This window comes from Tachyglossus aculeatus, chromosome 2 (assembly GCF_015852505.1).
Source record: "Tachyglossus aculeatus isolate mTacAcu1 chromosome 2, mTacAcu1.pri, whole genome shotgun sequence".
Classification (NCBI taxonomy): domain Eukaryota; kingdom Metazoa; phylum Chordata; class Mammalia; order Monotremata; family Tachyglossidae; genus Tachyglossus; species Tachyglossus aculeatus.
In genome coordinates this window covers 154,292,712-154,313,828 of record NC_052067.1, presented here as the reverse complement: position 1 = coordinate 154,313,828, position 21,117 = coordinate 154,292,712, and the positions used below count along the sequence as shown (strand labels likewise).

At 41.9% G+C, this 21,117-nt stretch overlaps 1 protein-coding gene across 3 annotated transcripts in view; it reads left to right on the top strand.

The window, feature by feature from the left end:
- The window catches only part of NELL2 (neural EGFL like 2), a 445,624-nt gene that overhangs the window by 229,062 nt on the left and 195,445 nt on the right, over window positions 1-21,117 (top strand). For all 3 annotated transcript variants that reach the window (XM_038740515.1, XM_038740525.1, XM_038740506.1), the window contains exon 12: window positions 1,220-1,348. In XM_038740515.1, coding sequence (XP_038596443.1) covers window positions 1,220-1,348 — 129 coding nt within the window. The remainder of the gene's footprint in view (window positions 1-1,219; window positions 1,349-21,117) is intronic.

Below are 21,117 nucleotides of genomic sequence, written 5' to 3'. Positions count from 1 at the left end.
AGGCGAGAACAAGGCATGGTGAGGAGATTAGCGGTAGAGGAACGGAGGATGTGGGCTGGGCTGGAGAAGGAGAGAAGGGAGGTGAGGTAGGAGGTGGTGAGGTGATGGACAGCCTTGAAGCCGAGGGTGAGAGGTTTTTGTCTGATCGTGGGTTGATTGGTACTACTATAGTGTCCCTTGGAGGATGTATCCATTGCTGCTTAGACACCATGGTAACCCTTACCTTCCCTCCCGCCACTTAGATTCTCCGCTTCTGGCCCGCTTCATGTGCATCAGCCCAGGGATAAAAGCTGCCCCATTTGCTCTCACACTCCTCCATAACTGCTGAGAAAAATCCCGCTGTAACCACCCCTTTCTCTCAAATCATCAAAGGTCCCTGCTCTTGACTTCATTCAATGACTTGCTCGGTGCATGCCAGGGCAGGGATAAAAGCTGCTCCCTCACACTACCAGACTCTTCCATCACCACCAAGAAAATCGCCATGGTAACTCCCGCCTTACCTGCCGTCACCGAGGGTCCCCGCTCCCGGTATATTCCGTGCCTGCCAGGCTGGGGATAAAAGCTACTCCCTCATATTCTTGGACTCATCCATTGCCACTAAGCCTTTGTGTCTATTTTGTCAAATTGTTAATGTCTCATCACTCCTGAGGTGATGTATCTGCCTTTCATCCCTTCTCCCACTTAAACCTTTTAGATCGTAAGCCCCAAGAGGGACAGGGGCAGCATTTAATTACCATCTGTATAGACTCTCCCAGAATTTAGGAATGTGTTCAATATATAGCAACCACTTAATAAAGACTAGTACTACTATTGCTATGTAGCAGATTTGTTATTAAGACTCACTTGTTCGACGTCTTCAACCTCACTTACATTTCATTTTGACAAACTGAAGTGTCAGAATGAATTGTTAGAGAGTTTGAAGTAGCTGATTTCTTCGGAATATGGCAAGGGAAAAATTGCATTTAAGTCTTGGGGCCAATATTTCTACTCCTTGTAACTTGGCGGATTTATGTTTCACATCATAGTGCTAGCCATTTGTTGTTCCACTTTTGAATTAGTAATGAAATATATTAAGTGACTTCAAAATATGTTATTTAGGGAAGAGCATTCCATAGGTGTCCTTGAAATGAATGGAAAAGCATGATCTCATTATAAGCATCTAATTTGCCTCCACAGACTTTCTTCTTTTTAATATTAATTGCTTTCATTCTCCTTGCAGGTCATGACTTTTGTTCCGAAGGACATAAATGCATGGAGAATTCTGTCTGCCAAAATCTGAATGACAGAGCCGTCTGCAGCTGTCGAGATGGCTTCAGAGCTCTTCGAGAGGACAACGCCTACTGTGAAGGTAATCCTAGTCATGATGTGCAGTTCGGCTGGGTGAATTTCCTTGGATTACTGCACGCAGAATTTATTAATTTCATAAGTTGTCAAGTTGACGGGCCCATTAAAAGCAGTGAATTTAATTTGCACCCTGTTAATTAGCTAAAAATAATCTTTCATATTAACGCTTTTCAGATGCGTGCTCTGTGTCAAAGTGATACATTATGTGAGTTCTCAAATTAGCAACAATGCTTCCATCAAGGTATCACCCACTTTTGTTCATAATTAGATGTTCAAATGACAAAAGATTCATATATCGACCTCTGATTATGGCTTTTAGTTAGAATTAGAGTCAGAAACTTTCGGTTGATATGGTGAGCCAGTGGCAGTCAACATGGGGAATAGACAGGCAAATAAAGTACAACTTGTTGCTGGTCTAATGACCTATGGGAAATGCCTGAATTCTGAGCCCATTGTTGGGTAGGGACCGTCTCTATATTTTGCCGATTTGTACTTCCCAAGCGCTTAGTACAGTACACAGTAAGTGCTCAATAAATACGATTGAATGTAAGGTCACTAGGGAATTTAGACAATGCTGGAAATACCGCGACACTCTAAAAAAAAGTGATGGACCCTTTTGTGGGCCAGACTTTGTCCCAAACTGCCTAATTCAGATATAATAATAATAATGATGGCATTTGTTAAGTGCTTATCATGTGCGAAGCACTGTTCTAAGTGCTGGGGGGATACAAGGTGATCAGGTTGTCCCACGTGGGGCTCACAGTCTTAATCCCTGTTTTACAGATGAGGGAACTGAGGCACAGAGAAGTTAAGTGACTTGCCCAAGGCCACACAGCTGACAAGTGGCATAGCCAGGATTCGAACCTATGACCTCAGACTCCCAAGCCCATGATCAGTGGAAAGAGCTGCTTCTCTATGGAACCTAGATATGGAACCTAGCCTCTATGTATATGATAGTGATTTAGATCAAATCAAATGAATATGACCACACTGCACTCTTTGGGGAGGATGGTCACAAATTTGGTGGTTTCTGCTCTCCCCCCTGTCAGTTTTCAACTGGGTGGCACTAAGACTAAGCGCTTAGTACAGTGCTCTGCACACAGTAAGCGCTCAAGAATTACAATTGAACGAAGACAGCCCTTAGTGTTACGATGAGCATTGCTCAAAAGCTGTAGCAGGAAAACAGGGGTTTTACTCTAGCACTTCTGAATTTATTCACGCTCTCCTTAGCACTCATGTGTCCGCATGGCCTAGTGGATAGAGCACAGGCCTAGATTCAGACAGACCTGGGTTCTAATGCCAGCTCAGCCTCTTATCTGCTGTGTGACCTTGGGCAGTTCACTTCACTTCTCTGGGCCTCATTTACATCATCTGTAAAATGGGGATTAAGACTGTGAACCCAATGTGGGACGGAGACTATGTCCAATCCGACATATTTGTATCTACCCCAGAGCTTAGTGCAGTGCCTGGCACATAGTAAGCACTTAACAAGTACCACAATTATTATTATTATTGTTATTATATGCTTCATCTATTTATTTCTAAGTCTTTTCAGGTTTGTTTCCATGTTAGAATGTAAGCTCACTGTGGGCAGGAAATATGTCTACCAACTCTATTATATTGTTCTCCATCAAGTGTTTAGTACAGCACTCTCCATACTTGCACTTCCCAAGCGCTTAGTACAGTGCTCTGCACACAGTAAGTGCTCAATAAATATGATTGAATGAATGAATAGAGTAAGTGTTCAATAAATACAATTGATTGATTGATTGATTGACGACAACTTTTTCCTCCACTCCCTTCCTCAGCAAAAAAAACAGTGATGGCAATTTCTGTTGCCCCTACCTATAGTTGGTAAAGACACTTCCTGTGGGTCTCTGGTACAGTTATTATGTTAAATTCACACCCCATAGGAGGCTTCTGGGATACTCCTGGGTGCATTGACAGGATTCTACTTGACAAGGCAAAATATTTATTTATTCATTCATTCAATCATTTATTCAGTGCTTACTGTGTGCAGAGCAGTGTACTTGGAAAGTACAATTCAGCAATTTATAGAAATAAAAACAAGGTAGGGACACAATGGACATATCGGTGTCAATGGAAACTTTTAATAGGTATCAATATTTGAGGACAGGCCCAAAAGAATACAGGATTATGGAGGATAGAAGGTGAAGAAGGACCTGGAAGTGATGAAAGGACCTTCCGCCCTATTTCTCTCACCTCCTTTTTCCTTTATTTTCCCTCTTCATTCTCCCTCTCCATTCTCCTGGTCCATACAGTGACTTTGTTTCTGTATCTTCTCTTTCTCCCACTCCTTTTTCTCACTTTCCACCACACATATTTACTCTTCCCCCTTCTCTCTCTCCTTCTCCCTCTAACTTTAATACCCATCTCTTCCAGGCCTTTCTTCACCTTTCTTCCTCTCTAATCCTACCTCCTTTTGGGCCTGTCCCCAAATATTGATGCCTATTCAAAGTCTCCATTGACATGGGTATGTCTATTGTGTCCCTACCTCATTTTTATTTCTATAAATCTTTTTTCTTGTCAAGTAGAATTTGCTCTTCCCCAGTCCTCAACTCCGCCTTGTGTACATATCCATAATTTCTTCATTTACATTAATATCTGTCTCTGTCTCTACATTGTAAGCTCCCTTCTGTTTTATACTTCCCCAATTGCTTAGCGCAGTGCTCTCCACACAGTAAACACCCACTAATGATGGAAAATAGAAGGGGATCCAGAACTGAACCTTGGAGGACTTCCATAATTAGTGGGTGGGAGGCCGAGGAGAAGCCCATGAAAAAGACTGAAACTGAGAAGCCAGAGAGATAAGAGAACCAGGAGAAGACAGTGTCAGAGAAACTGAACTGGGTAATGTTTCCAGAGGAGGGTGGTTGACAGTACCAAAGGTAGCCAAAAAGTTCGAAAGGATTAGGATGGAGTGGAGACTGTTGGGTTTGGAAGAAGGAGGTCATTTGTCACCTTCAAAATCATTTGTGACCATGTGTGATCTCCTTCTTTATTTACATGTTGAAAATTGTGGAAATTAAGGTTCTAATAAGAGACCCTGTTCTTGGGGGAAGTTATCTCAGCTGATTTTGTATGTCTTTGTTGTCTGTACTGAATGCATTCTGTTTTTGGAATATCAGGCAATCTGGAAATGTGCCCCCAGGAGAAAGCTACCACTATTCTCTCCCCAGCTCAGACTTTTCATTTGTTCACTCTACTTTTGACAACAGCTCTCCTCCTGTTAGCATTCTGCACTTAGAGGTCTGCTGGAACTGATCCTACCACTCTTCAGTGGTTCAGTTTGGAATCTTTCTAAGAATCAGTTTACCCTTCTCTCCATTAGTGTCTTTGCTTGTCTGCCTAATTTTTAATGGATAGATATTCTAATTAAAAGCTTGATTTCAATTCCTATTAGGTATAAGAAAAATTTATCTTCTACAGAAGTGATCGATATTTTTACGGAAAGGCACAACTGGAGTGTATTAAAAATGCACAGTAGTGGCTATTGGAATGGTGCCAATAGTGTGCCAATAATGTAGAAGCGTAGAAATACAATTAATATACACCTGCCTTGAGAAAGTCCCCGTGCGATGTTAAGCTTTCTTCCAACCACCTCTTCCCTCCCTCCAACCCTCCGGCCACTAAGTCCTCATTTCCCCTTACTTCTGCTCCCTTCTGTGTCACCCTCGCACTTCAATTTGCACTCTTTAAGCCCTTGATATTCACCCCCAGTCCTACAATAATTATTCATTCATTCAATCGTATTTATTGAGCGCTTACTGTGTGCAGAGCACTGAACTAAGTGCTTGGGAAGTACAAGATGGCAACATATAGAGACGGTCCCTACCTGAATAAACTGCAAACTCCTGGTGGACAGGGACTGTGTCCAACCCAATTTGCTTGTATCCACCCCAGTGCTTAGTACAGTGTCTGGCACATAATAAGTGCTTAACAGATACCACAATTATTATTACAATTATTAAGAAGCACTTACTACATGCTAGGCACTCTACTAAGCACTGGAGTAGATACGAGCTAATCAGGTTGGTCGGTCCATATCCCACTTGGGGCTCACAGTCTTAATCCCCATTTTACAAATGAGGTAATTGAGGCACAGAGAAAATAAATCACTTGCCCAAGGTCACACAGCAGACATGTGGCAGAGCCATAATTAGAACACAGGTTCCTCTGACCCTCAGGCCCGTGCTCTATCCAGTAAGCCTTGCTGCTTCTCTAAAGCTCTGTACAAACTCCCTGGAAAGTCGTGATAATAGTAGTAGAAGGACTGTGAGCCCCGTGAGGGTCAACTTGATTACCTTGTATCCCCCCAGAGCTTAGAACAGTGCTTTGCACATAGTAAGAGCTTAACAAATGTCATTATTATTATTATTATTATTAATAAGAAAAATAATAGCATTTGGGGGGAACCACATGGTGCAGTGCTATGTTTTAGGCACTTGGCAAGTACACAATAATGAAATGACATGTCCCCTGCCCACAAAGGGCTTATACTCTATTGGCATCGACAAACATAATAATAGTAATTGTTGTTAATAAGAAATAATACGATTATTATATGGATGAAAAATGAAATAACAATTAATATACTAGTAATTAATAATAATTAATAAGAGAAGCAGCATGGCTCAGTGGAAAGAGCATGGGCTTTGGAGTCAGAGGTCATGGGTTCAAATCCCTGCTCCACCAATTGTCAGCTGTGTGACTTTGGGCACGTCATTTAACTTCTCTGTGCCTCAGTAACCTCATCTGTAAAATGGGGATTAAGACTGTGAGCCCCCCATGGAACAACCTGATCACCTTGTAACCTCCCCAGCAGAAAGAACAGTCCTTTGCACATAGTAAGTGCTTAATAAATGTCATTATTATCATTATTATAATTAATTGATAATAATTATGATATTTGTTAAGCACTACTATGTGCCAAGCACTACTTTAAGCAGTGGGGTAGATACAAAATAATCAGGTTATCCCACGTGGGGCTCACACTCTTAATCCCCATTTTACAGATGCGGGAACTGAGGACCAGAGAAGTTAAGTGGCTTGCCCAAGGTCACAGAGCAGACAAGTGGTGGAGCTGTGATTAGAACCCACGTCCTCTGACTCCCAAACCCATGATCTTTCCACTAAGCCACGATGCTTCTCTACTTAGTCATGCTGCTTCTTTGTATTATGCATTTTAATGTATTGTGTTGTATTGTACTGTAATGTATTGTTATGCATTGTTAACATAGCACTATTTATAACCTTATCAAAATAAATAAATGAAGTGGTCATCTATGCATGATGAGGCTAAGACTAGGCAACTGGAATTCCTTAGCCCCAAATCCCTATTCTGAGCCCATATGATCTTTTCAGCAGAGCTTGCTGTGGGCAAGGAATGTGTCTGCTTATTGTCATATTGTACTCTCCCATTCATTCGTTCATTCAATCGTATTTATTGAGCACTTACTGTGTGCAGAGCACTGTACTAAGCGTTTGGGAAGTACAAGTTGGCAACATATAGAGATGGTCCCTACCCAACAGTGGGCTCACGGTCTAGAAGCATTTACGACAGTGCTTTGCACATAGTAAATGCTCAATACATACAATTGAATTGAACTGAACCAGATTGATTTAAGATAAACTTAAATATAGACTCAATGAAGTCAGTTTAAGGACATTGCCTTGAGAATTTGTGTTTTATAATCTATTTAATTGGAGTGAAATTAATGTACGACCCATAAGGAAGGTCCTTGTCTTAAAGGAAGAAGCAGCGTGTCTTAGTGGAAAGATTATGGGCTTGGGAGCCAGAGGTCGTAGGTTCTAATCCTGGCTCGGCTACTTGTCAGCTGTCTGACTTTGGGCAAGTAACTTAACCTCTCTGTGTCTCAGTTACCTCATCTGTAAAATGGGGATTAATCAATCAATCAATCATATTTATTGAGCTCTTACTGTGTGCAGAACACTGTACTAAGTGCTTGGGAAGTACAAGTTAGCAACATATAGAGACGGTCCCTACCCAACAGTGGGCTCACAGTCTAGAAGGGGGAGACAGAGAACAAAACAAAACATATTAATAAAATAAAATAAATAGAATAGATATGTACAAGTAAAATAAATGAATAAATAGAGTAATAAATATGTACAAACATATATACATATATACAGGTGCTGTGGGGAAGGGAAAGAGATAAGGGGGGGGATGGAGAGGGGGGCGAGGGGGAGAGTAAGGAGGGGGCTCAGTCTGGGAAGGCCTCCTGGAGGAGGTGAGCTCTCAGTAGGGCCTTGAAGGGAGGAAGAGAGCTAGCTTGGCAGATGTGGGTAGGGAGGGCATTCCAGGCCATTGGGATGATGTGGGCCGGGGGTCGACGGTTGGACAGGCAAGAACGAGGCACGGTGAGAAGATTAGTGACAGAAGAGCGGAGGGTGCAGGCTGGGCTGTAGAAGGAGAGAAGGGAGGTGAGTTAGGAGGGGGCGAGGTGATGGACAGCCTTGAAACCGAGGGTGAGGAGTTTCTGCCTGATGCGCAGGTTGATTGGTAGCCACTGGAGATTTTTGAAGAGGGGAGTAACATGCCCAGAGCATTTCTGGACAAAGACAATCCAGGCAGCGGTGTGAAGTATGGATTGAAGTGGGGAGAGACAAGAGGATGGAAGATCGGAGAGGAGGCTGATACAGTAGTCCAGACGGGATAGGATGAGAGCTTGAACGAGCAGGGTAGCAGTTTGGATGGAGAGGATTAAGACTTTGAGCCCCACGTGGGACAACCTGATAACCTTGTATCTATCCCAGTTCTTAGAACAGTGCTTGGCACATAGTAAGCACTTAATAAATACCATCATTATTAAAGGACCTTAGCACTCTCAAAATCTAGTTGCATGAAATGCCAACATCACTGTTCCTACTATTAGTTAGCTGTATCCACTATCCAATATACAGAAAAAATACCCAGTTCGGAGCCGCTAAAGCACTATTTTTAAAGGGCATGTCAAAGTGGTCTTGAGTCACACTAAATGATGGAAACCAGAAGAAGAAGCGTCCAAAACAGAAAAGGCACCCAGAGCATATAAATAATAAAGACATTAAAGTTTCAATCAATCAGAACTGGTGTTACCTCAGACCACTTTGATACTATAAAATCATCAAACTTTATAGATTATTTGCTTAGATCCACACTATACATCTATATAGTTTGATTTTATTATGGATTTTTTGGATGGAAAAATATTTTCACTAGTTAGGAAAGCTAATCTTGATTTTTGAGGCAATCTAGATTCTTATTTGCCATGGTGTAAATTCCTCAATTCCCCTCAGATCTTATGCCTTTAGCTATCCATTTCAAACAGATTGAGACATTGTCATTGTCTCTCTGCCACGTTCCTGCCTCCTACATGCTGATTTCAGGTAGAACATACTTTTTACATACTCTTTCATCTCCATTCCTATCCTTCCTGAGCCCTTACCACATTTCACTGGGTTGTAGATGTGATGCGAAAAAATTAAAACATACCTAGAGTAGTAAGATCATCATCATCATCATCAATTTGCATTTATTGAGCACTTACTGTATGCAGAGCACTGTACTGAGAGTTCGGGAGAGAACATTCCCTGTTTTTCCCTGAATTTTCAGTCTAGAGAGTAATAGTGGTCATATTATTATTATTATTAGTAGTAGTAGTAGTAGTAGTAGTAGTAGTAGTAGTAGTAGTAGTAGTAGAATTTATTGAGTACCTTCTTGATTCAGTATTTTGTCCATGATTTCCCCCTCCTATTTAGAGTGTGAGTCCAAGTGGGACAGGGATTGTAGCAAACCTGATTATCTTTTCTTCACCCCAGTGTTTAGTACAGTGTTTGACACATACTCAGCACTTAAACATTACAATTATTAATTATTATTAATTACTTGGGAAGTGCAGAATACAAGGTGGCATATTCCTGCACTCAAAGAGTTTGCCACTCTGGTAGGGAAAATGAACATAAAACAACCCTTTCAAACAGGTGGCCGCCCCTGGCATTAAAATCAAGCCCTTTCTCTGTGGAATTGTTTCCCCATTACAATTTGTAAAACTTTTCTATAAAACCGAGAAGCTCCACAGTTTAGGAAATGAAAGTATTTCCTTTCAACTGCACCTGTTTTCATTTAACTATTGCATACTTGACCTAATTTTAACATGGGTGAGAAGAAGCAGAGTAGAGATTGTTCCTAGAGGAATAATCAAGATTCAGCATTCTTCACCAATTAACTTGGGTATAAATTTAGATTTTCTCTGAAGTGGAAATAAAATCTTTAGTCCACTCAGAAAGAAGTTGTTTCTTGAGATTCAATAAACTTTAATGAGCTGAGAGTTATATAAATAACCCATTCAGGAAGTCATTTGAAGACAAACATTATTTCCAGCTATTACAGGGATTTACTGTGAAATTACAGATGCTTATTTCTTATCTATCTCATAATTAATTCATTTAATAGGGCATATATGGTAAAACAAGTAATTGCATACCATTAGCTATCAAACGCGAGAGCAACCTGAGACATTCATGAAGAATGGTATTGCTAATATACTTGTTCTTCAGCATGCATATATAAAGAGCAGTGATATAAAGTAAGCCTGAGAGTTTTACTCAATTAGAATGAAGGGTCCCACTAAAGGTAGGAGAAACTCTGTATCAAAAGGGAAATAGAAAGCTAGAACCTTGTACCCTAAGAAATTAATTAATGAATTGTAGTATACTTGGGAGTTGTCCAAATATAGGGTGTAAGAATGCACTGTGATGTTATAAGATTTTCCTAAAACAGCAATAACAATATACCAATGATTATGACATTTGTTAAGTGCTTACTATGTGCTGAGCACTGTTCTCAGGTAATCAGGTTGTCCCACTTGGGGCTCACAGTCTTAATCCACATTTTACAGATGAGGTAACTTAGGCACAGAGAACTTAAGTGGCTTGCCCAAGGTCACACAGCAGACAAGCAGCGAAACCGAGATTAGAACCCATGTCCTCTGACTCTGAAGCCCATGCCCTTTCCACTGAACCACACTGCTTCTCCAAATCAAAACCAAGGTTACAAAGTAGAGTGTCCTTCATAGCATTTCTACCCAGTTTCTAACGGCTTTTGTTGAGTGATCCATCTTTAATCAAATCTGAATGTTTCCATTAAAGTGTATTTATGAATTAAAATGGTATTGATAATCAATCAGGTGTATTTATTGAGCACTTACTGTGTGCAGAGCACTGCATTAAGATCTTGGAGGAGTACAATATAACAATAAAAAGACACATTTCCTGCCCACAACAGAGAAGCAGCATGGCTCAGTGGAAAGAGCCCTGGCTTTGGAGTCAGAGGTCATGCGTTCTAATACGCCAATTGTCAGCTGTGTGACTTTGGGCAAGTCACTTCTCTGGGCCTCAGTTACCTCATCTGTAAATTGGGAATTCAGACTGTGAGCCCCCTGTGGGACAACCTGATCACCTTGTAACCTCCCCAGCGCTTAGAACAGTGCTTTGCATATAGTAAGTGCTTAATTAATGCCATTATTATTATTATTATTATTATTATAGAGGGCGAGGTAGACATTGATATACATAAAGAAAATATAGATATGTACATAAGTGCTATGAGACTGGGAGGGGGGTTGAAAAAAGAGAGCAAGTCAAGGTGACACAGAAAGGAATGGTAGGAAAAAAATAGGGATTGGGCAGGGAAGTCCACTTAGAGGATATGTGACTTCAATAAGGCTTTGAATGGGGGCAGAGTAATTGTCTGTCACATATGACAGACAGATATGTCTGAGTATATGAGTCAGAGGTCATGGGTTCAAATCCTGGCTTCGCCACTTGTCAGCTGTGTGACTTTGGACAAGTCACTTAACTTCTCTGGGCCTCAGTTACCTCATCTGTAAAATGGGGATGAAGACCGTGAGCCCCACGTGGGACAACCTGATCACCTTGTATCCCCCCAACACTTAGAACAGTGCTTTGCACATAGTAAGCGCTTAATAAATGCCATTATTATTATTATTATATGAAGTGGGAGGGCATTCCAGGACAGAGACAGGACATGGGTGAGAGGTCGGCTGCCAGTTAGACAAGATCAAGGTACAGAGGAGTGAAGTGTGCAGTCTGGGATGTAGTAGGTGAGCAGCAAAGTGAGATAGGAGGTGGTAAGGTGATTGAGTGCTTTAAAGCCGATGATAAGAAGTTTCTGTTTGAGTTGGAGGTCAATGGGCAACCACTGGAGTTTCTTGAGGTGTGGGGAAACATGGTCTGTACATTTTTGGAGAAACATGATCTAGGCAGCAGAGTGAAGTATGGACTGGAGTGTGGAAAGACAGAAGACGGAGAGGTCAGCAAAGAGGTTGATACAGTAATCAAGGAGGCTTAGGCTAAATGCTTGGATTAACGAAGCAGTTTGGGTGGAGAGGGAAAGGCAGATTTTAATAACGTTATGAAGATTGAACCGACAGGATTTATTGATAGATGGAATATGTGGGTTGAATGATAGAGCAGAGTGAAGATTAATTCCAAGATTCCGGGCTTGTGAGACAGGAAGGATGGTGGGGCTGTCTACAGGGATGAGAAAGTAAGGGGAAAGGCAGGGTTTGGGTGGGAATATAAGGAGTTCTGTTTCAGAAATGTTAAGCTTGAAGGGATGGCAAGGCAACCAAGTAGAGATGTCTTGAAGGCAGGAGGAGACGCAAAACTGCAGAGAGGGATGTAGATTGGGTAATAATCTGCATAGAGGTGATGGGAGCGATCGAGTTCTCCAAGGGAGTGGGCATAGATGGAGAATAGAAGGGGACCCAGAACTGACCTGAACCTTGAGGGACACCCACAATTAGGGGGTAGGAGGCAAAGGAGGAGCTAGGAAACGGGACTGAGAATGAATGTCCAGAGAGTTAGGAGGAGAACCAAGGAGGGACAGTGTCAATGGAACTGAGGTTGGATAATGCTTCCAAGAGAAGGGGATAGTCAGCAATGTTGAAGGCAGCTGAAAGGTCAAGGAGGATTAGTATGGAGTAGAGGTCAATGGATTTGGCAAGAAGGAGATCATTTGTTACCTTTGAGAGGGCAGTTTCTGTGGAGTGAAGGGGACGGTAACCAGAATGGAGAGGGTTGAGGAGAGAATTGGAGGAGAGGAATTTGAGACAGTGGGTGAATAATTAATTGTTCTAGATCATGTTTTGAGGATTTCTCTCAGCTTTTCAGAATTGGGATACGGAACTGAGACTTCCATGCAATTCATTCATTCATTCATTCATTCATTCAATTGTATTTATTGAGTGCTTACTGTGTGCAGAGCACTGTACTAAGCGCTTGGGAAGTACAAGTTGGCAACATATAGGGACGGTCCCTACCCAACAGCGGGCTCACTGTCTAGAATTCATTTATCCTCCACTGATTTTGTGTGTACAGTATCAAGTTAGGGTTAGAGATCTAAAATGTAGGCCAAGTAACATTTTGATCACCAAACCTGGATTACCAGTTCTTCCATTCTCATTCAACATTGTATGTTATGCCTGCCTTTCAGTCTCACCACCTGAGAAACAATTTTCATTTATATGTGACTAACATGGTATTATATATTGAAATCAGGAGAAAATCATTCATTGAAGCCTACTATCCCTCTGCTCTGTATCTGAGGGAGGGAGTTTGTCACCTGCTGCTTGGGGATGGATTTGAGGATTGGCATAGTGAGAGTGAAAGACCAGAGTCTGAAAGGCTGAACCATGCAAAATTTTATTCTACATGGAGAATTCAACTTCCCTTTGGGAAGAATATACTTATTTTAGGTATTCACACGCAGCAAAGTGAACTTCCCTCTCAGGAGGAATGCACATATGCATTCCTCGCACGTGGCCAATTATCTAGCTCCCACCCACAGATGCTTTCCCCCTTGGTGGGGGAATACATTTATGCTTTCCACACATGTGGAGAAGCATCTAGCTCCCACCCATAAATGCTTCCGAGTCGGGAAGAGTTCACTTATGTTTTACAGTCATGTGATGAAGCATCCTAGCTTCCAGCTCCATGAGCAGGACACTCATGTATCCCATGGCCCCTCACTTGGTGAAGGCAGGGCAGAGATGGCATGCAGCTGGATGCTGCAAATCTCTATCCATTGCCCAGAACATCAGAGGTGGCCGGTATTTGTTACCTATCCTTCCAGGCCATTTGAGCTTCCAGTTTCCACTTGTCCAATCTCCAGACACTAGGATAGGATAGTTTAGGGCAAGGTGATTGAGTGTTTAAAGATGCTGGTAAGGAGTTTCTGTTTGAAGTGTGGTAAATGGTCAACCACAGGAGATTCTTGAGGATTAGGGAAACATGGACTGAACATTGTCATAGAAAAATGATCTGAGCAGCAGAGTGAAGTATTGACTGTGGTGGGAGAGACAGGAGTCAGGTCAGTCGGCAAGGAAACTGATATAGAAATTAAGGTGAGATAGTAGTTCAATGTGATAGCAGTGTGGAAGGAGAGGAAAGGGTGGAATTTAGAAATGTTGTGAAGGTTGAATTTACGGGATTTAGAGATATTTGTGTTGAATGATAGAGAGGAGTCCCAGACTGAGTCCCCTTTTTCCTCTCCTCCTCCCCATCCCCCCCCGCCCTACCTCTTTCCCCTCCCCACAGCACCTGTATATATGTTTGTACAGATTTATTACTCTATTTATTTTACTTGTACATACTGACTATTCTATTTATTTTGTTAATGATGTGCATCTACCTTTCTTTCTATTTATTTTGATGATTTGACATCTGTCCACATGTTTTGTTTTGTTGTCCGTCACCCCCTTCTAGACTGTGAGCCAATTGTTGGGTAGGGACTGTCTCTTTGTGTTGCCAACTTGTACTTCCCAAGCTCTTAGTACAGTGCTCTGCACGCAGTAAGCGCTCGATAAATATGATTGAATGAATGAATGAGTCATGTTTAATGCAAAGGTTATGGACATATGAGACAGGAAAAATGGTGGTGCTGTCTACAGTTAGGGAAAAATCAGGTGGAGGACAGGGTTTGGGTGGGAAGATAAGAAGTTCAGTTTTGGACATGTTATGTTTGAGGTGTTCGTGGGACATTCAAGAAGAGATGTCTTGAAGGCAGGAGGAAATACGAGACTGCAGAGAGGGAGAAAGTTCAGGGCTAGAGTTGTATATTTGGAAATCATCTGCATAGAGGTGGTAGTTGAAGTCATCAGAGTGAATTAGTTCTCCAAGGGAGTGGGTGTAGATGGAGAATAGCTGGGGACTCAGAACTGAACTTCGAGGCACTCCTACAGTTAAGGGGTGGGAGGCAGAGGAAGAGCCCATGAAAGATACTGAGAATGAATGGCCAAAGAGTTAAGAGGAGAACTGGGATGGGACAGTGTCAGTGAAGCCGATGTTGGATAGTGTTTCCAGGAAAAGGAGATGGTTGACAGCATTGAAGAGAAGAAGGGGAGAAAAAGAGAAGGTAGCCGAGAGGTTGAGGGGGATTAGGATGATTTAGAGGTCATTGAATTTGGCAAGAGGAGATCATTTGCAACCTTTGAGAGGCTGGTTTCTGTACAGTAAAGGGGATGGGAGCCATGTTGGAAGGGATGGTGGGAAGAACTGGAACAGAGGAACTTGAGACAGTGGGTGTCGACAACTTGCTCAAGGGAGATGACGGGTGGCGCTGGAATAGGATAACAGGGTTGGGGTCGGGGGAGGTTGGTGGAGGTGGGGAAAGGGGTAGGGAGGGGTTGGATGGAGGGGGAGGAGGAGGGGCCCTGGGGAGGAAGGACAGGAATGGACTGATTCTACGATGGGGATTGAGGGGACACGGTGAGGTCAGAGAAGTTTGAGTGTAGGTGAGGTTATCAAGAGCAATAACTGCTTAGACTGGTGGTTTCCTTTGTAAATTGTTGAATTCTATGCAGGTCCCTGGTCCTCGAGAGTGAAGAGATGAGAGATTGGAAGTAAACTAGAGGCTGAGTTGATGTAAAAGCAGGCAGCTGTTGATATGTAAAAATCCAGGTCCTTGTCACTTGGGTGTCTGGTGGATTCAGTCAGGGCTGCAGGGAGAGGGAAGATGAAGGAATGCCTACTCTTCATCCACAGGAGTTCACCTGAGGCAGCTTGGTGGAGAGATCTCAGTGTCCTTGGGCAGATCTCTATCCCAGATGTTTGGTGTGTTCAAAATATTTTCTTGCCTCCTTTTTTAGGGTCTTAAAATTCTATCCATTTCAAACAGTTCAATATAAATCTTTTGGAGAAAAACGATAAAAACAACAAGCACACCTCTTTTATCTCAGGATGGCCTATATCAAATACATATATTTTCATTATATCTGTATTAAGCAGTGCATCATATAGAGAAAGAGAATGCTTGTTGTTTACTACTATGATCCTCAATTGGTTATTTAAGAAGCATTTATTGATGCCTGCAACATTTATAACACTGTACTGGGGGCTTAGGGATATGTTTTAAAGATTAAACATGGTCCCTGCAGTTAGAGAGCATACAGTTTAATATAGGAAACAAGGTAGAAAAATGTCCAATTAGCATATGCACGTACACACAGATACAATAGCTACGTGAGTGCATGGAGTGGAAGGAGGCGGGTTGGGATTTGACTGGAGGCAATAGAATGCAGCTGGAATTCCAATGGAAGAAAACCTCCTGGATAGGTGCTATCTGGAGTGGTGATTAGGAGAAGAATAATAATTATAAAAATAATACATACTATGTGTCAAGCACCATTCTAAGCATGTGAGTAGATACAAGTTAATCCGGTTGGACATGGCCCCTTTCCCACATGGGGCTCACAGTTTAAGAAAGAGGGTCAACAGGCATTTAATCTCCATTCTACAGATGAGGAAACAGAGGCACAGAGAAGTTAAGTGATTTGCCCAAAGTCACACAGAAGGCAATTGGGAGAGCTGGGATTAAGAGACAGATAGGCCATGAAGGACTAAGGAAGGCTGATCTGTGTTTTGGGAAGCTGCAAACTCCCAACAGGCTGTGAACCAGCTTCTAGACTGTAAGCCCATTGCGGGCAGGGATTGCCTCTATTTGTTACTGAATTGTACTTCCCAAGTGCTTCATACAGTGCTCTGCACACAGTAAGCGATCAATAAATATGACTGAATGAATGAATGGACCATCATATCTTTGAGTGACTGTGCACTATCCATTATACCTGGAGGCCCCTAAGAAAGAAGACGTGATGATCGTGAGACTTTCCAAAATCAATACAGTCTAGTGGGCGGATGATAAATAGGACTTGTCTGCTGTGTGACCTTGGGCAAGTCACTAATTTATCTGTGCCTCAGATCCCTTGTCTGTAAAATGGGGATTAGGACTGGGAGCCTCTTAGTAACTTGTATCCACCATAGTACTTAGTACAGTGCCTGGCACATAGTATGTGCTTAAGAAATATCATTAACAAAAAAGAAATAAATGAAGAAAATTGATGTTAGATGTTAACAACACCTGGGACACTCTTACTCCCAACCAGAGCACCAAAGGGAGCTGGTCATTCTTGTCTCTGAGGTGAAACTGACAGAGTAAGGCCATCTGTGGGCAGGGAATATGTCTGTTATATTGTACTTTTCAAAGTGCCTAGCATAAGTGCTCTGCACCCAGTAAGCATTCAATAAATATAATTGACTGATTGATCGAACCTGAACTCCCCAGGCAGGTGAATGATTATAACTGATCTTGAGAAGCACCATGGCTTAGTGGAAAGAGCACAGGTTTAGGAGTCAGAGGACGTGGTTCTAATCCCAGCTCTGCCAGTTGTCTGCTGTGACCTTGGGCAAGCCACTTAACTTCTCTGGGCCTTAGTTACCTCAACTGTAAAATGGGGATTAAGACTGTGAGCCCCATGTGGGACAACCTGATTACCTTGTACCTACCCTAATGCCTAGAACAGTGCTTGGCACATAGTAAGCGCTTAACAAGTATCATTATCATCATCATTATTATTAAGAAACTGTGAATGTCAGCTGGGATTCATGGAAGCTGAAGTTTGCCAAATGGGAGCTGAATAACAGCTCCTCAGTCCAAATCAGTGGGGCTCACCCTGATTCTCCAGGGAGCTGTGGAACTTCTTCAGCCCCCCAGGACAGGAAGACCCGAGTTTATCCAAATCCTGAGGCAAGGGGTCAGGGCAGTCCTTCTCATTTCCCTTTTGGGAGTGTCTCTCTGCCTCTCACTGGGTCCGTGAGTCTCCTTATTGGTACTGTCTCTCGCTCTTTTTCTTTCCTTAAGAGCCTGTCTGGTTCCCCACTCCTGACTTTTACCCTTAGATTGAGTCTCTTGATCACATCTAATTCTCACCTCTCCATTCCCTCCCAGAACTTAGTATAGTTCTCCTCACACAGTAAATGCTTAACCTACTGTTACTGCAGTTCTCAGGACTGATTCTGTCTCTGTTCGCTGAATCCGTGTTTATTTCTGTCTCTTTCTTATATATTGTGTACTAGCCATGAAGGAACACATGCAGTGGATAAATTATGGGCATAAACATAAGTACTGTGAGGTTGAGGGCGGGGTGACTATCAAGTGCTAAAAGGGTGGACAGATTTTAACAAAGCCTGAGACCAAGAGGGAGCATGTTGCATTTTATTTTGTTAATATGTTTGGTTTTGTTCTCTGTGTCCCCCTTCTAGACTGTGAGCCCACTGTTGGGTAGGGATTGTCTCTATATGTTGCCAACTTGTTCTTCCCAAGCGCTTAGTACAGTGCTCTGCACACAGTAAGTGCTCAATAAATACGATTGATTGATTGATTGACAATCTTTACATGCATGTAGAGTGGTGAGTTGCTTCTTTATCCATAAACTCTTACATATGAATAGAAATACCTACTCCCTTCTCCATCACCCTTGCACTTGGATCTGTATCCTTTAAGCTCTTAATATTCACCCTAGCCCCAGCCCCTAAGGACTTATGTATACATACCTGTAATTTATTTATTTACATCATTGATTGTCTCTCCGTCTAAACTGTAAGCTCATTGTGGGCAGGAAACAGCTCTCCAAACTCTGTTGCATTTTTCCAAATGCTTAGTAAAGTGCTCTTCACAAAATCAACTCTCAAAATTGATTGATTGATTTTTATTTTATGTCTCTTCCTCTAGACTGTAACAATAATAATGTTGGTATTTGTTAAGCGCTTACTATGTGCCAAGCACTGTTCTAAGCACTGGGGGGATACAAGGTAATCAAGGTTGTCCCACGTGGGGCTCACAGTCTTAATCCCCATTTTACAGATGAGAGACCTGAGGCACAGAGAAGTAAAGTGACTTGCCCAAAGTCACACAGCTAACAAGTGGTGGAGCGCCAGGATTAGAACCCATGACCTCTGACTCCCAAGCCCATGCTCTTTCCACTGAGCCATGGTATCAACCCTGTCATATTCTTCCAAGTGCATAACACAGTACTTTTCACTTAATAAGCTCTCAAAAAATTTCACTGATTGATTGATTTTTATAATAATAATAAAAATGGCATTTGTTAAGTGCTTACTACGTGGAAAGCACTGTTCTAAGCACTGGGGTGGATACAAGGTGATCAGGTTGTTCCACGTGGGGCTCACAGTCTTAATCCCCATTTTACAGATGAGGTAACTGAGGCACAGAGAAGTTAAGTGACTTGCCCAAAGTCACACAGCTAACAAGTGGTGGAGGCAGGATTAGAACCCATGACCTCTGACTCCCAAGGCCGTGCTCTTTCTACTGATCCACGCTGCTTCTCTAAGAATAGGTTACTCAGCAGACATAATGTTTTGAAAGAGGAGGAGACTGCTGAGGGTGTGCCCAGGAAAGAAGGAATTTCAGGAGTCCATAAATGAGAGCATCAGAGTCTGGATGAATGATTTAGCGGTAGAGATATGGAGGAATGAGTAGATTAAAATTTTGTTGAAGAGAAGAAATGAGTGGGTTTAGCAATTGACATTTTGAGGAGCAAAAACAGATTTTCCTGAGATTTCTACTCTGACAGGAAGGAGAGTCACGCCTGGGAGGCAAGATGAACAGTGAAGAAAATCTGGGAATTCAGGGTTAGGGTGAGCCATACCCTGTTTGTGGTTTTAATAAATATCCACTTTTTAATATCCACTTTTGACTATCTATATCTACATAAGTACTGAGACTAGGATTAGCTCCAGTGTGTAAAGCTGAAAGATGCTGAAACGGCTATGAACTTCTTAAATATTCGCAAAATAGTTTTACCTGTTAATATATGGTGAGGCATGTGCTACCAGAGAAGATTTTGTAAAGTTTCTGCATTAATAATTGTTTCTATGAATTTAAGGAAGCTGCACCGCGGTTTATGTTTTCTACTTTTGTTTTTGAGCCGAGTCCACTACTTGTATAACCCACACTAAAAATTGACCAGGATTTTCAAGTTTAGAACTACAGTTTTGTCAATTATTTACATGCAAATGAGACAATTCAGGAAATTGTAATGACTCCATAGTTTTTCTGAAAGCCCTAGTGTCACATTAGATAGGCACTAAGAACATTTAGTAAAGTTGGATATTTCGTGATTAGAATCCTGGCCTCTAGTAAAATAAGTATGCATTTTTAGTTTGATTACTTTTCAGTGTTTTGAATGAATATGCAACCTCCCTGGAAAAAAATGGTTTTGACTTAATGAACTTTCAAACCCAACAGGACAGGGCAATGTCTCCAAGTTGGCCAGAAAAGAGAATGGCAAACTCTGTTCCTTAGATACAGGCAATTAAAATTCCACATCCCATTCTTAAATTGGCAGCTTCACAGCAAAAAAAGAGTTCAGTCAGTCCTAGTGTTATCACAGAGGTTGGCTCTCACGCCTTTCTTAACACTTCCCATTGAAAGGCCAGGAAACCCATAGTCGAATTTCCAATGTGCTGTATTCATTACTTCATTATCATTTCATCCTCGAATGTTTGGAAAAGTCAGATGATTGCTCTTTCAAATATTTTCTACGTTAAAGATGCTGGCAAATGGATACAGCCCTTAATAAGGACCGCAAAAGAATTGGTATTAGCATTTGTAAGCTGTTTGGGCTCTGGATCATCCCATTCCCCCACTTTCCTCATTATAATATCTTAATGTGTAATCTATCTAGGAACCAAACATTGAGCTTCAGAAACTATTTGAATCATTCAAACTTGTATTTCAGGCCCAAGAGACTTAGAACTTGGAGCAAAAGAACCTACAACTATAGAAGTGGAGTTCTAGATTTCAGATGCAAAATAAATTGCTTCTTTAACCTCAGAAAAACATACACTTTTCATGAGGAACAATGTGGCCTAATGGAAAGAGCATGGACCTGGGATTCAGAGGAGCCAGGTTCCAATCCCGACTGCCATTCCCCTGCTGTGTGACTTGGGAAAGTTAATTAATTTCTCTTTGCCTCAGTTTCTTCATCTTTAAAATGGAGATCCAATGCCTGTTCTCTCTCTTTAGACTGTGAGTCCCTTTCAGGACAGGGACTGAATCTGACCTGATTATCTTTATTTACCCCTGTACTTTGTGTCGAGCATAAGAATAACTCTATATGTTGCCAACTTGTACTTCCCAAGTGCTTAGTACAGTGCTCTGCACACAGTAAGCACTCAATAAATACGATTGAATGAATGGATAATAATGATGGCATTTGTTAAGTGCTTATTATGTGCCAAGCACTGTTCTAAGCGCTGGGGTAGATACAAGGTTAACAGGTTGTCCCACGTGGGGCTCACAGTCTTAATCCCCATTTTACAGATGAGGTAACTGGGATATCGAGAAATTAAGTGGGCAAATACTGA